The following is a 15,541-nucleotide window of genomic DNA, read 5'->3' on the forward strand; positions in this document are numbered from 1 at the left end:
GAAAAAAAAGAGAGATTTGGAAGAAATGAAAGAAATGGAGAAGAGAAAGAAGAAGAAAACTTGACTGATTACAGGGGGTCACGATTGTCATTGGTTTGTTCTTAACGTTCACAAGCCTAAAACGTTGGGAACCACTGGTTTAGTTTACTGTTCAAAGGTTAAATGAGGATGAGTGAATTCTCACCATTATATTAAAAGTATCCGCTGACGTCAGTGCCCTCCTACAACAGGGTATAAACACATCACAGAAACAAAATCCTCCCTTTGAGCAAGGACGATGATTCACCTGCATGGTGCCAGGGTCACTCTGTGTCAGGCAAAAATAGTACAGCTGCACCACGATCTAATAATGCATTGCTTGAAGCATGAGGAACTGTGAATATTTGCATTAATCCCACTGGTACATTACAGTACACTGGATGTTTTTGAATTATAATAAAAGAAAATAAGTCTGAACTATAGTAAGACTCTTTTTGAATATTTCCTATTGATAAATATCAAACATTAAGTCTTTTAACAAAACTAAACCAAGATAAAGTCAACTTGCCAATATGGCATTTATTTTGTACTATGCAGATATTTAACATGGTTGGAGGCACAGAAACTCTACAGGATAAAGCTCATTTATCAACCACAAGGGGGCAGTGACATAATTGGATTAATTCTCCCGCCACATATCATGCCAAATGCTTGTCCTGAGGTGTGTTCTTGTGGTGAGAAATCCCCCTTTGTCTTACTGTCACAGGGTGTCGTCTCTCCTTCACTCACTGCAGGCTCACAGGAAGTCGTACAGATACTTGACAATGTCAAAGTTCACCGTCCTGGGAGATGAATCACACCGAAGAACAAAACTGTAAGAGGTCATTTCCCCTGAAGAATTCAGTCAGTTTCAATCATGATTAATAACAAACATGAACACACACCTGGATATGGCGCAGATGAAGTCCATGGAAACAGCACATTTGTACTTTGGGGCATCGAGCTGGTCGTCATGACTGACCTGAGTCAACAGCTGTAAGGTCACCAGAGAGGAGATCTAAATGGGGAATAGAGGAAAAACAAAATAACTCTCTGTTCCACTTCTTTAAACACTCTCACACTTTGATGCAGAGACACTCAATGATGACTGCAAGTTGCACAGATATGGGTTGAGCCTAATTTCCTAAAACCATTTCATGCTCAAAGCCATAAATAGATCGGTATTTGGCCACAGATCCCGAAGCTCATGACTATATGTGTAGAAAAGTCTCTCGTCTGCGACACTGGTCATTAGGCTTGATTGGACATAAAATAGTACTACATTTGCCCATAGAAATGGGAAAAAATAATCATCTAAAATCCTCTGATTATATAGTGCATATTCTCTTTCATTTGCTTATCTGGGAAATGTGGGGAAAAGCATGAAATTAAATGTTTTTCTATGCTCGGTTGGAGCAACTGTACAGAACCATGAGGCTTCCTGGGAGTCACGATCATGAAGAAAGAGTACAACCTCTACAGGACTAAATGAAGGGTGAAATTCCCCCGCTACAAAGCTCAGTTAACTCAGTACAATGGCAGCAACAGTGGATCATTTTAGTATCTTGGGAGTTTAATTTGTCTTATATTTTACAAGGACATTATAGTTTTTTTTTTCCAGGAGTTGTACAAGCATGGCGGAATATATATAAAAGTGCTTCTGCTGCTGCTGTTGTTGTCGCCTTAAAAATTAACACACTCATTATCACAGCATTTCTTCTAGATTGTCACTATTTGTGAGAAACAAACAGGCTAAAGCTGAGGAATTAAAACTGTTTGTACTTACTTACTGTTTAAATAAAGTAGATTTCATTAGTTGTCTGTGGTATTCGTCTGGTAAATATATCAGCATCCTGATATTAGATGTAACAAGCTTGTATGTATTAGAATTTAATGGTCCTTGTAGTAATGTTGTTGTCTACAGCAGATTTATGAAAAACCCTCTAAAAGTATTAATATCAACTGTGACAGTAAAAACTCAGGGGACAAATATCTTTGCTGAAGAGCCGACTTTGGCTCACAGGCTGCTATTTGCCCACCACTGTTACAGTCTATCCCCACCATCGACAGATAAATGTTTTCTTCAGGGTTAATCTTAACTGTATCTGTGCAACATGTTCCGAATGTTTAAGTGAAACATGGTACAAATCATGCAAAAATTCAAATGTGGAGTCTAATTGTGACCGCAGCAGCTCATTGGACTCCTACCTGAGAGAATATACTGGCAGTGGGGGCGACTCTGCTGTCCACCACGCTGTAGAAAATGGCGAGAAGGCGGTCTAGAGGGAAAGGCTTGGGCCCCAGAAGATGGTTACTAGTCTGAAAGATAATGGCATTCATTATGTCATGTTATATATTAAGTTATATGTGATGGGAAACAAACAAAGAAGAAAGGCAGTATTGTGTTACGATCATCACCTTTTCATTTTTCTTCAAGAAGTTTGTTTTTCTTATTTTACCATGGTGCTGTTGGGAAGAAACAGAAGGACGATGAACACATTAAGTCACATAAATCAAATCATTTTTTATTCATATAGCCCAAAACCATAAATTGAAGATTTGTCAAAAAGGGTTTTTAATCTGTACAACATGTGACATCCTCTTTCCTCAGACCATCGATTTGGAAAACCCACAGATGCATAATTTTAACAGGAGACACTACGGGAATTGTAAAATCTTTAAAGACAAAATTACTGAGGCGTTTTTTTGGACTAAGAAATCATGGGGTGCAATGTGAGATAATCTGCTGTCCTGTTAATTTTTAAATGTTTCATTAAACAATTCAAATGCCATTTTTCCAATCCATTTATCGACAATTAGCGAGTGACACTGTTGCCACTTGGGATGTGTGTATGCTTGCAAATCACTTTTGTAAAACAGGCCCTGGATCCAGTATGGCGGAGGACTTTTGTCGCATATCATCCCCCATCTCTCCCTCCCTTGCTGTTCTGTCACCTCTATACTGTCCTCTGTCTAATAGAGGGAAATTACCCCCCTCACCAAAAACATATTCCTACCTTGACGAAAAAGCGTTTGTCTGTGCGTGCAGGGTTGTAGGATGCCAGGTATGCAGCAATCAACAGGAACTTGGAGTAATACGGCAGTTCAACATGAGTGTGAGCAGATAAACCTTTGGAAGGAGGGAAATAAGACAGCAGTCGTTCAGACATGCTGTGTATCTGAAAATCTAAAAATAAAAAGGCACGTGTGGATTCACACAGTATGATGGTAATGTATTATTTTTGGTGCGATGGACTAATAGGCTATTACAAGGTTTCAACTGCACAGGAAAAATATCACAATTTCAGCATGAATCCACAGTGTCACTGCACCCTATCACTTGGTTTACAGTTTAACATCTGCTCTGCAATCGCGTTACATCATCAAGTGCAACAGCGCTCAGTGTGTGTTGGTACCTCTCAAGGCTCCAGTTTCCTTCTCCTCCATTTGCTGCATCTGCTCCCACTGAACACTGGAGCGGTAAAAGAGAGAAATACAAACACAACAACAGTAAGAAACCACAGAAAGAATAATCACATATTTTTGGCCTAGTGCTCAGCATGAAAGCCACATTACAAGACTGAGTCATTTGATCAAGTTTGACTGTTTGATTGGACAAACCTGGACACTTCTCGGAGATAAACTGTCTGCATGGCTTTTTTCAAATGAGGCTCTATGTTCCTCCACAGCTTGTGTGTGTCAGTCTCTTTCACTAAAACACATGAAAAATAAAGCAACATTACAGAGAAAACCAACGTAATAACTTGTGATGAGTCAATGTTCACTTACACTATCAATAGAAGGGATGTAATCATAAATGGATATTTTTATATCAACAACAGATCAAATGAAAGTGATGAACCCACAGAGAATTATCACTCGACTGCACAGTTCATGTGATTTCTACGGCACTTCAGCCTCTTTTAGTTCATTTTTTGTGTTTATGTCCTTCGACTCTGGTCTCACAGCCCTCATTGCAGCTATTTTCAGCAAAACAAAAAAAAAAAAAAAAAAACCCAGGCTATGATAAAGTGACTGTACACCACCTGCCCAGCACCAAATGTCTCACTGATAAATTTAGCAACTAGCTGGTGAAGTAAAGTGAATGTCTGGCAGCTAAAGATCCAGATATTTTTGTCATACCAGACCAGGAGGAAACCACAACAGAGCTAAAGAACAGTGTTTTTTGGGCTTACACTTCATTTCTCAGGGTTCTCACACCCTCTTTAACATCAGATTCAAGGATCTTTCAAGGACTTTCCTGGCCCAATTCCCAATAAGTTCAAGGACCAAACATGGCATTCTCTGAGACATGAATCAATCATGAATCGGTCTTTACAAAGTTTGTAATGTTTATTTTCAGTTAAGTTGCAGTCGTCCGTCTAGTGCTGTGGTGGTGATATCAAACATGGATCAAAACGTATGCAGTAGATTATCTACATCGACCGTAAGCCTGGCTTTGCATTTCTCAAGGGAAGACAAACATATCTACAACTGAATGATGATGTTGTTTAGTGTCTAAAGGATGTGTAACCAGGCAAGGTCACCATACCAACCTAATAGGGTAATAATCTGTCAGTGTTGTGTTTACAGCTTGTTCTGCTTCCCTCAAGAGGCCAAAAAAATCATTAATGCAGCTTTAAAAAATAAATACAGAAAAGTTAAAATGGCCGAAGTTCGCCTCAACATGACAGAAAGATCTCTCTTCAAATGAACACAAAGAAAAAGGGGTAAAATATATACAAATATTGATCATCTGTCAGATGAATGAATAGTCCTTTATGCATTACCTTTTCCTTCTGCCAAAGGCTCACAGAACTTTGAAAAATTGAGGGCAGCCTGGTTGAAAAAAAGAAAAAAAGAAAAGAGAAATCAATGATGCAAGACTGGAAGAAAATCCAAACTGTGAAAAATCGTCACTGACTTATGAAGGTGTGTGTGTGTTGGTGTGTGTCTGACCAGGTGCCGAAGCTCTCTGAGGTCCCGACAGACCGAGTAAAAGACTCCCAGCAGGATGTTGATGTATGATGAGTAAAACTCAGCTGAATATGACGGATGCCTGTCCTGGGACAAGATCTGCTGCAGCTCACCTGTGAATAATGGACACGGACTATATTTAGAAGCAGTTTTATCACAGGAACACAAACACTGAGATATTATAAGTTACATCTCTCCCAAACCTGCTAGAGATTCTCACATACCAAGTACAATGATTCACTCCCTCTAAGTGCTGAATTTATACAGTGGTGTTTTATAATGCAATACTCCTCCACAGCCGCTGCCTCAAGTGTTAGAACAAAATCACAGGTACAAAATCTCACATCTCATCACACTGCATCTGCCAAGTGTGCGTTATGACTATGCAGTGCGGTGAGAGTTATTCATGATGCTGGCTGATGTAGCGTGTGTGAGGACGATAATACCTTTACTGTAGTCGGGGAAATGGAGCAGAAGCGGCTCGAAACAGCCCGTGTTCGGTCTGAACTTGTCCCAGGCGATTTCACTGAGCAGGATGACAGTAATGTTGTCCTCAACCTGAAGAACAGATGTATGTATTTACACATGTGCCATATGATAGAGGTTTTATACAACAAGTATACTCACTTCTACTGTTAACAGGTCAGTGAGTCTCTCCGATGGGTACAGAAAGTGCTAACTCCCCGAATTTATGTGTTTCATATATCTAAATGAATGCTTTTTACCCTCCTCACAATATAAAAAGATACCTTTGTCCCTTTGATGACAATAAAGTTTAACTTGGGAAAGTGGCTTTATCAGAAATGGATCACAAAACATGTCAGTATCTCAGACAAAACAACAATGATACACTATTGATCTTCTCATGCAATACTACAATGCTGTATTAGGGATGTACCAATCGTTTGGTCTATAAAATATCATAAAACAGTCAAAAATGCCCATCAAGATTTCCCATAGCCCAGACTGACAACTTCAACTATCTTGTTTTGTCAAACCAACAGTAGAAACCACAAAGATTTTTAATTTACAAAGATATTAATCATAGGGAAGTGGCAAATCCTCACATTTGAGAGGCTGGAATTAGAAAATGTCTGGTATTGTTGCTTAAAAAGGCTTCAAAGATTAATCAATTACCAGAATAGTTTAATTGACTGAGCTGACAACTCGTTTCAGCTCTAGATCAGATATCGTTCATAACGTTACCAAGCCACATTTAATACAATTTCTTCATCAGTGTCATTATCAGACATATTCAGTCAGTCATGTCAGGCTGCTGACTCATTTTTTAGAGCCACAGCAGTTCCTGGTTTTACATTAAATAAAAATGATCCCTGCCAGTTAAGCCCCAGTTATGCAGATCGTAAAATTTGGGAAAAAGAGAGAGCTGGTTATCAGATCAGTACTCGGTACTGATTCAGTAAGAGCTGACGTTTGGCGAGAAAAACTACAACAGAGTTCTTTTCCTAACTATGTAAAGATCAGAAAAAGTTTGAATCAGATCAGATCAACATGATCTGTACATGTCAATAAGACACTTACAAACAGAGAACACATACTCTAACCTCTACCTGTTCCTTTCTGCCACTATAATTAAATATACCCAAACCATAATCGGTAAAGCCTTCCTGTAAACCTTTCTACAGAGGCCACAATGATATTAATAATATACTTTAGAGACACAACAACCCTTCATCATCCTGTCATCAATCACGAACATGTGAATCTGAATCCTAATTATCACTTCAAAATCCTGTGTGGCAGCACTGAAGCAGCATGACATTAAAAAGACGGATTCCTCTTAACACCCACAATCCACCAGAGAACAGTCAGTTTTCACAGGAATAAAACACAAACAACCACAGAAATAATCAGTCTTTTAACTCTTGCTGTGTTTAATCAAAATGCTGTGAGAGGCTACCATACTTCCTTCCTAACAGCCTTACTAAAGAGCTCCACACACTCAGCTCAAGGTCATTCTTTACAAAGTAAGCTCTTCTAGTCCCTCTTCATCATCCGTACAGTGCAACAACAGTAAAGTGGCTCAGTTGATAGATAACACAAAGAGCTGGCTGCACTTTCTTACCAGTTCCTGAAGACGCAGGAGAGCAGGGAGGAGATTGGCATCAGTGTCTCTCAAAAGCTCGGCTTTTTCCATTACCTGAAAGAAAAAGGTGCACGTTTGAGCCCATTTTGTGACATCCATACTCAATAAAACAGAAGTTGTGAATGAATGTTTTATCTTGGTGTTTTCTGCAGGAAGCTCACTTTAAAATGTAAATAATGATTAAGCCAAAAAACTAGATTAAACCCACTCCTGTGCTGGCTGGAAATCACACTTATTTTCTCCAGGCTAATGCATCTGGAGCTTTGTTTAGCACCCATTTGCATATGCTATCACTACTAATCATATTATTGTACAAACATTTAAGTGACACATCCAGAGAATAACTAATTTGACGTGCCATGGATTAGAGTGTTTTGGTGTGCCAAGCGAGGAGTGATTTTCTGGTTGAGTGTAAAGTGCATGGCACTCACAATGTATCGTGTCTGCTTGGCAGGAGACTGGGAGCACTGCTGCCTGTAGATGCGTACAAAGTCAGACAGGGAGGGACTGCGGGGGAGCAGTGAGGCAGCCTCGCAGCCAAAGAAGGACAGCAGCACTTGTTCAAACAGCAACGCGGCGGAAACACATTCGACACAGCTGACTGTAGCGTGAGGCAGCTGCAGAGAGAAGGGGAAATAATGATAGAGTTAACACACGTCGTCACGTTGTGCTGGTTCTGTCTTTCGCTGTGAGCTTTAAAATCTGATGATCTGTGATGTTAAATTAACACCACATATAAGTTAGGTGCAGCTTCAACAATCTTTATATTGATTCATTGTTTCAGTCATTTTCAAGAAAATATGCCAAACATTTGCTATTTCCAACTTCTCAAATGAAAGGATTTGCTGCTTTATCGCTATTATTTTAATAAAATATGAAATTCTACAGGCATTTTTTGCTTAGATGGTGTGCCATCTTTTTCACTTTTGAGCTGATTTGCTGTTTTTATTTGTCTTATATTATAGTGAATCTAGTATCTTTGGGTTTTGGACTGCTGGTTGAGTGAAACAAGCACTTTGAAGATGTCACTTTGATGTCTCAGAAATTGTGAGGGGCTTTTTTTCCCAATTATTTTTTAAATTTTATAGAATAAACAATTAATCTAGAAAATAATCTCTTTCAATATTGAATAATCAGATTAATCAATAATGAAAATGATAGTTAGTTTCAGTACTAGTTAGCTACTTAGGAACTTCATTATTCATGTTGTAAAAAATTGGGTTCACCACATGGAAAGGAAAACAGCAGGAGCAAGGTACACAAAATCAAAAAGACAAGGACTACATGCTTGTGATGTTAGTCAAGAAAGATCTCAATACATTATGTATAATTCACTTGGGGGCTGTTACTTGTTTATGGCATCTCCATGAGGATGAAAACCCAAGTGCAGGTACAAAGGGTGGGAAGCATCACTGAGGATCTGGAAAGCTTTGCTCTTTATATTTAATTCACACAAAAAGATTTGCAGTAAGATTCTTAAGTTTTTCCCTAAATCCGATACCTACTATTCTATCCATGAATTTTAAATCAGGAAGGGAAATATAAGCCTCTGCACAGAAACCTTCCCTGTGCAAGGGAAATACACTGCCACAATAAAATTTCTTAAAGGAATCATGTTGTCAAGAACTTTCTTTTTTTTTTTTTTCAAGGACTAAGCACTCAGTCAGAGGTCTAATAAAGAAAGCTCTGTATGTCACAAGTGCCAGCATCTGTTGAGCTTAAAGAAGTGAGTGAGTCAAACTCTTTCGTGTTAAGAAGCTACTGACACAGGCCTGATTAATGATTTGTCCCTTAACACACTTTTGTTGTCTGCCTGCAGTGCAGGAGATAAAGGTAGACAAAGGGAAATTATTTCTCATTTCGATAGCAAAATTGGATCAACTCCATCCTGTACATCTACACATAAAAACACCATTTAGGCCTGGACTGCAACTGTTTCTGTCTCACCTCAAGTTCCTTCAGCAAAACGTGCATCACATGACTCTTCCCTGAAGCCCGATGACCGTAGATGAAGAGTGAAGGGTAGCTGTACTGCTGCGGCTGCAGGAACCAAATACAACACCTTTTACACAGTATAATAGCAATATTCCATTATGATCAATTACAATTTATTAAACAAGGTCTCCCTTTTACCGTGTTCCTAACTAACATCAACCCCGTTTTCATCAACAAAGTAAATCCAGTGTTGTTGGCACTAATTAATTGCAAAGACATTCTTAGTTATCAAGCAGTCTCTTAATATCCTTAAAAAATTGATAAGTTGATATGATTGAAAAATTTCCATTAGGCTGTAACTGTTCCTCTTGAGATGAATGCAGAAGGATCTCTGGTGATTATCAAACCCAAGCCTATCAATTCATATTATTCTGACACCGGGGATCTAATGACAAACAATTCATCCTCTACCAAAAGAACATTAAAAAAAAAAAATCTATAAATAGTAATCAACACAAAGCCAGCTCCAAACTGGACTGGAATGGATGGAGATAGTCTGGAACAATGGCATTGGATATTTTCCTAACATTTTTGTTAAAATAAAGCAAAATGAAAGTGAGTCAAATATTGAAGACCTTTGTAAATGATATGTTAGATATTTTATTACCTTTTACTACTTGAAATCAGTGTTTTTAAGAAATTTTCAAGCTAGCTTCCTGTAGATGCTAGGTCAACCCCTGTTCCTGTGCTGACATTTAAAAGCTTTACAGGTGAACGTACCTGTCCCATTAGCGACAGCAGCACTCCAGCCTGGACCTCTCTGCAGGGCAGAAGCTCTGCGGCTCTCCGCAGCCTCTCTTCCTCATATCCTTGCTGCCGTAACAACGCCGTCATCCTGTTTTTTCGTACTTCCAATGTCAACACCGTGTATTATTACACCACGAAGATGTTGGTGACTTCGGCAGCGGCTAAAACAACAAAACCAACGTTAGCTAAGTGGCCGTTTACAGCGCGTTTAACGGGGACGGGAGGCGACGAACTGCGGTCAAAATGTGAGTAAAACCAGGAAAACTGCTGTAAACTATTTACTGTGAACACGACAGACCGCTGTGGGAATCTCCATGTCGGAAAATACAAGTGTAACAAACTTAAAACTGACTGAAATACTAAGTCGAAGTTAGAAACACAATCACACAAGCAGGGAAATTCACAACAGTTTCGCGCGCGCCTTCAGATTACGTCAAATGACGGCTGTTGGTTACCAACCAATCATAACGCACCACAGTATTATGGGTAATGTAGTTTAACACGATGTATGAACTAAATGGAAATTATGGCTATAAAATGTAAAAAGTTACGGCATTGCCTGTTAGATTTGGGTAAAACTTTGTCTTATATAGTGCCAGGCTCTTCCGATACACCTTTATACCCTTTTTTTCCCTACTTTTTTACTTAACGGAATTAAGGTATTGAAGACTTGTAACATGACAAGTGGGTAACTACATCAGTTGAGGAACAGGGTAAGCCAAAAAAGCAAAACTAGTGGGCCTAATATTATCCAATTGGAATTAATCACGGGTCAATTTAACTGTTAGGCTAGTTTCTGATTTATTGTTTATTTATTTATTTTATTATTATCGTTATTACTGTAGCAGGTGCATTTTTGTGCACTAATTCATAGTGGATACAATTAGGTTGTTATGATGCAGCAGACAGGAGAATATGACCATTAAATTATGAGCCATTCGCTTCACTGTGTTTCTTCTAAATCCATGTGTCTGTTTAAGATTTCGCGCGTTGCTGTAGTAATACGTCAGCCTGGGATTAAGGGAGGTGGGTTGGCCCTGTAATAACCAAGGCTATCCTCCAACTCTGATTCAATAGGAGCTCAGCTGCGGTTGTTGGTCTCTCGCCGTCGAGCACAGAGCTCGGACCGTCTCAGTGCGATCTCACACACGGCTTCACAAAGCAGAGCTGAACCGGTGTGTCGGAATAACAGCCTCCGGCTTTGGCACGACTCAGGTAGAGACGATTTTGAATAAACATGAGGACAAATGTAGGATGAATCCACTCGCTGCTGAATAGATGATGCTGCCTGAATTGTCTTCACGGAGCGCACGTTTGGGCTTTTTTTTTTTCTTTTTTCTTTTTTTTGCGGAGTGATGAATGAAATTCAGAGGGAAACACAAGACGGAAACAAAACCTGAGCTCATGGATGCGAGAGTGCAGTGATGCTGTGTCTGCAACTGTGACTGAATAAAGGTAGAAATATAAAGAAGTTCTGCAGACTGAATATTGTGACTGGGCTTTTTAGGGATCAGATGCGGCAGATGTTACTTCAGTGAGGAGAGTAACTGATCCTGAGGACCGAGCCGACCCCCACTCACACAGACCAGAGGATGGTCCCCGGGGCCCCCACGACCACCACCATGCTCCCCGCATCCGAGGCTGCCAAAATTTACCAGACCAACTACGTGCGCAACTCCCGCGCGATCGGCGTCCTGTGGGCCATCTTCACCATCCTCTTCGCCATCGTCAACGTGGTGTGCTTCATCCAGCCGTACTGGATCGGAGACGGCGTGGACACCCCTCAGGCGGGGTACTTCGGTCTGTTCCACTACTGCATCGGGAACGGCCTGACCCGGGACTTGACCTGTCAGGGCAGCTTCACCGAGTTCAGCACCATCCCCTCCGGTGCGTTCAAGGCCGCCTCCTTCTTCATCGGCATGTCCATGGTGCTGGTCCTCACCTGCATCGGCTGCTTCGCGCTCTTCTTCTTCTGCAGCACTGGCACCGTGTACAAGATCTGCGGCTGGATGCAGCTGGCTGCAGGTAGGAGACTCTGACTACAGGTGTGGAAATTCATAAGTTCACTGCTTGTTAAAGTGGTGTGGGGAGCTGCAGTAAATTAAGTTTAAGATTCATACAGTTCACAAGAAATTGTTCATATAGTTAATTGTTATATAGTTTTATATGAAAACAGCTGATCATAGTCACACATTTACCTTAATGTTCTCCAGCTTTTTTGGATGGTAGACTGTATTGGCCACAGAGCCCCATTTTACAAGGTTGTGTTTTTCAAAACCCCACTTTAGAGTAGTTCTCTGGTTACTGAAGCCTTTGTAAAACGTTATGTAACCGTCTGTAGTGTAGGTGGAGTGGCAACAGCCTTGGGGAAAGTGAGACCTTAAATTGAAACAAAATTAAAAAAAAAAAAAAACGCTGTGTGCTGATGCCTCAAGAGGTGAATTATGAAAAGATAAAAGCATTTTTGCAATTCCACCTTTTGCAAGGGTTGCTTTACTGATACTGGAGGTCTGGGCTGGGCTTTGAGGTGTTACCCACACACAGAACCTGACAGTGAATGAAACAGGCAAACTTCCTCCAGGTGGGAATCACTACATCAATAAACCAAAATCAGTTAAATTTGCAGAAATGTGTAAATTTATTTATGTTTAATCATTTCAATGCCTCCTATTCAAAAGTACATCCTGGATTTCGTCATATTTAAGCCAAAAGAAAAATTGTGGTGAACTCTATTCTGTTGATATGAAAGGTTGATAAACCATGGACACAGGTAAGTCCTCAGTGGTGTGTGTGGTTTACACTGTACTTGCCTTTCAGGAGCAAAAAAAAAATGCAAATAGTTTTTTTTTTTTTCTCTTAGAGAAGCCCTGTTTGTTCTCATTAACATCTTCAAACCCAGCACGCACGTTAAATGAAAAGACATACTCTTTTAAAGAAAACGAGGAACAGAAATCAAAGCAGCAGACGACTGAACTGCTTCTTTCTGCCTTTAATTGTTTTTTTGTCAAATTTCCAAGTTGAAGCAGACAGAGAATTTGTCTGCATGTGCAGCTTTGAATCTCAACCAACTATTTCAGCACACAAGAGAATATTGCAGGAAATATCAGCATGAACAACATGTTCTTCCTGATACGTTTATTTTTGGTGGAAACAAGACTGCATCCAGAATTTTAGAAATACTGAAGGTCACGTGCCCCCCCCCCAACACACCCACCCCTCACCTCTCTCATGACAAACCAGTAAATTCTGATGAGAAGCCAGAATATTAAAAACATTAAATTATACTTTATATTATTCTTATTTCATTATTTTGTTCATGTGGATTTATTTTAGTCTGCCAAGAGTCCAAATTCAAGGTGACTGATACGTGCACACACAGATACACTCAGTTATAAAGGAGCATACACAGTACATGCAGATACACATGGACACACATACTCATTACCTACTACTGCACACATGAGTGCAATAATACAAAGTGTGCCACAATAAGTCTACAAAACACCAATTATAGTGTCAGTTCAATCAATTTTTACTTTCATATGAACTTTATGTTTATCTCGCACTAATAACACTTTGTGCTGAAGGCGTATTGGCCTTGTACACATTTGAAATTTCCCAGATAGTACAACTGAATCTTGTCTCGTGTGTTCACACAGTGTAACTCACTTTAATGCCATCACCCCGCCATCTATTCACATCTCTGTGAGCTGCATCCCCCACGCTGCAGCAGTAACTGACATGATTATAAATTTGACCATAAGATATAACATTAAGAGTTTCTTTAGATAAGAAGCTTGTATCTGATCCAAGCATCCCTAGAAAGGTCAGTGATATGAGCTGTCCATGTCAGACTAATTTGTTGTTTGATTCCCAGTAATTTAATCTCTGCGACCTTTTCAGTTTGAACATTTGCACACTCTATGTGCATGTTGTCATTCTTTTGCCATTGTTTGCACTTTATATTTAGTAATCACTTTAAAAGACTATTCTATTAATACAGTTTCAGCAAAAAGTGTCAAAACTGATGCAGCAGAGCCAGAGATTTTTTCTTTTTTTTCTTTTTTTAATGGTTAAAACCTAGCGCCTACACTACCCACAATGCAACGCGGTCACTGACAGTTTGGTTGGAGATTTGAGAGCAACAGCGAGATACCCTTTAACGTCTTTTAATATTCATGTGCCTGCATTTGTGAGTGTGCTGTTGCTGTGACTGTTGTGTCATCTGCAAATATATACAAGTTTGTATAAATGAGAGGGTGAACGGCCTTAAACAGATCAAAAATAGAAGAAAATAGATGCTCTCAGTCCCTGTGTCATTCACATGACCTTGACTCAAGATTCACTGGTGAGAGTGGTGGAGTTTTTTAAACCAGAAACAAAAAAGATTATATTAATTTTTTCTAATCTAAATGAACCAGCTGTAATTTAAGCCAGAACCACGAGATTTCATTTCATTTCTGTGAGAAAACGAGCGGCATCCCACCAATTAACGTCTCAACTGAGAAATATATGACCAATAATGGCTGATAAAAAAGATTTTGAGCACAATTCGCTGGCACAGAATTCTGATATAAATCTAATTTGTGTGTATAAATAATCTCCCGGCAGCGTTACACTGTGCATCTTCGTGATGCCTGCTGCAAAATAGTGCTTGTTCTCAAATGGGAATTAAATGTCATAACCAATAACAATCAGATTCATGGAGACTGCAGCTGCTTACAGAAATACTTAACGGCTAAATATCCATCCTGTGTCCCAAAAGTACACTGACCATCAGTTCAGACAACAAATAGCAACCATCCAGCATCATGCGGCACCAACCATTAATTAGATACAGAGGTTAGCAGAGTCATTGGCCAGCTGTTAGGCCCAATCTATGCGCTGTGTTCCCATTACATTGCAAAAAAACAAAAGTGCTGTGACTAAAGTATCCAAAGTCTGAAACCCTAGCAGCTGTGAGGTGGATTGTCTTGGAGAGGAAGCTCCATCAGCAGGCCAGCCCTAATGAGAGCGGCAGCGCAGCCCAGCAATTTGTGTCTTTGCATTTTTTTTTTTTTTCTTCTTCTTTGTCGCAGATCAAAGCTGCTTCTTATCCCTCTGTCACATGTTGAGTTTCCTCAGTTTTCCCATCATGTCGAGGGAACAGCTGTGAGAGTTTACAACACAGTCACAGTTGGTCCAGTCATCTCTGGTGGTTGAATGTGTTTAAAGAAACTAAGTACATTTACTCAAATACTTTATACTTTGACTTCACTTCATTTCAGAGGGAAATGTTGATATTTTTGATCAATTTCAATATTATCGATTAATCGTTTGGATGAAAGAATGTCAGAAAACGTTAAAAAAAATGTCCAAAAGCTCAAGTTTATACACTGTTGCCCATAAAGTTGGAATAATTTTGTTTTCAGACACAATCCTCTGTTTATTCCTATTTAAATGCATCAGTAATCACTTTTGACCAGGTGCAGTGATTACATTATGTGTCCCAATTACCCAGGTGAAATGAAATTAATCACATTGTCACAATCATTTCATGGAAAGAGGTAAAAAATATTTTATTCCAACTTTATGAGCAACAGTGTATGTGTAAATTTCCTTATAGTCTGGCCAACAGTCCAGAATACAAAAATATTTATATTTATTTTGATACTTTAAGTACATTTTGCTGGTAATATTTCGTCACTGTTACTCCAG

At 39.5% G+C, this 15,541-nt stretch overlaps 2 protein-coding genes across 2 annotated transcripts in view; one reads left to right on the top strand and one right to left on the bottom strand.

Moving 5' to 3' along the window:
- Positions 1 to 533: 533 nt before the first annotated feature.
- orc5 (origin recognition complex, subunit 5) lies at positions 534 to 10,275 on the bottom strand. The gene is made up of 14 exons (XM_023413118.2): positions 9,818 to 10,275; positions 9,050 to 9,142; positions 7,534 to 7,719; positions 7,082 to 7,156; positions 5,442 to 5,553; positions 4,978 to 5,108; positions 4,809 to 4,857; positions 3,640 to 3,730; positions 3,435 to 3,490; positions 3,036 to 3,148; positions 2,437 to 2,484; positions 2,227 to 2,337; positions 924 to 1,036; positions 534 to 821 (listed from the first exon to the last, which is right to left on the bottom strand). Exons 1-14 carry the CDS (start codon positions 9,929 to 9,931, stop codon positions 776 to 778), a joined length of 1,338 nt encoding a protein of 445 aa, XP_023268886.1. The 5' UTR covers positions 9,932 to 10,275; the 3' UTR covers positions 534 to 775.
- A 633-nt stretch (positions 10,276 to 10,908) lies between these two features.
- Positions 10,909 to 15,541, top strand: part of lhfpl3 (LHFPL tetraspan subfamily member 3) — a 38,691-nt gene continuing 34,058 nt past the window's right edge. The window contains exon 1 of the mRNA XM_023413100.2: positions 10,909 to 11,869. Coding sequence (XP_023268868.1) covers positions 11,437 to 11,869 — 433 coding nt within the window. The 5' untranslated portion in view covers positions 10,909 to 11,436. The remainder of the gene's footprint in view (positions 11,870 to 15,541) is intronic.

The sequence above is a fragment of the Seriola lalandi genome, unplaced genomic scaffold, assembly GCF_002814215.2.
Source record: "Seriola lalandi dorsalis isolate HSWRI2012SDOR001 ecotype SW California unplaced genomic scaffold, Sedor1 jcf7180002054504, whole genome shotgun sequence".
Lineage (NCBI taxonomy): Eukaryota > Metazoa > Chordata > Actinopteri > Carangiformes > Carangidae > Seriola > Seriola lalandi.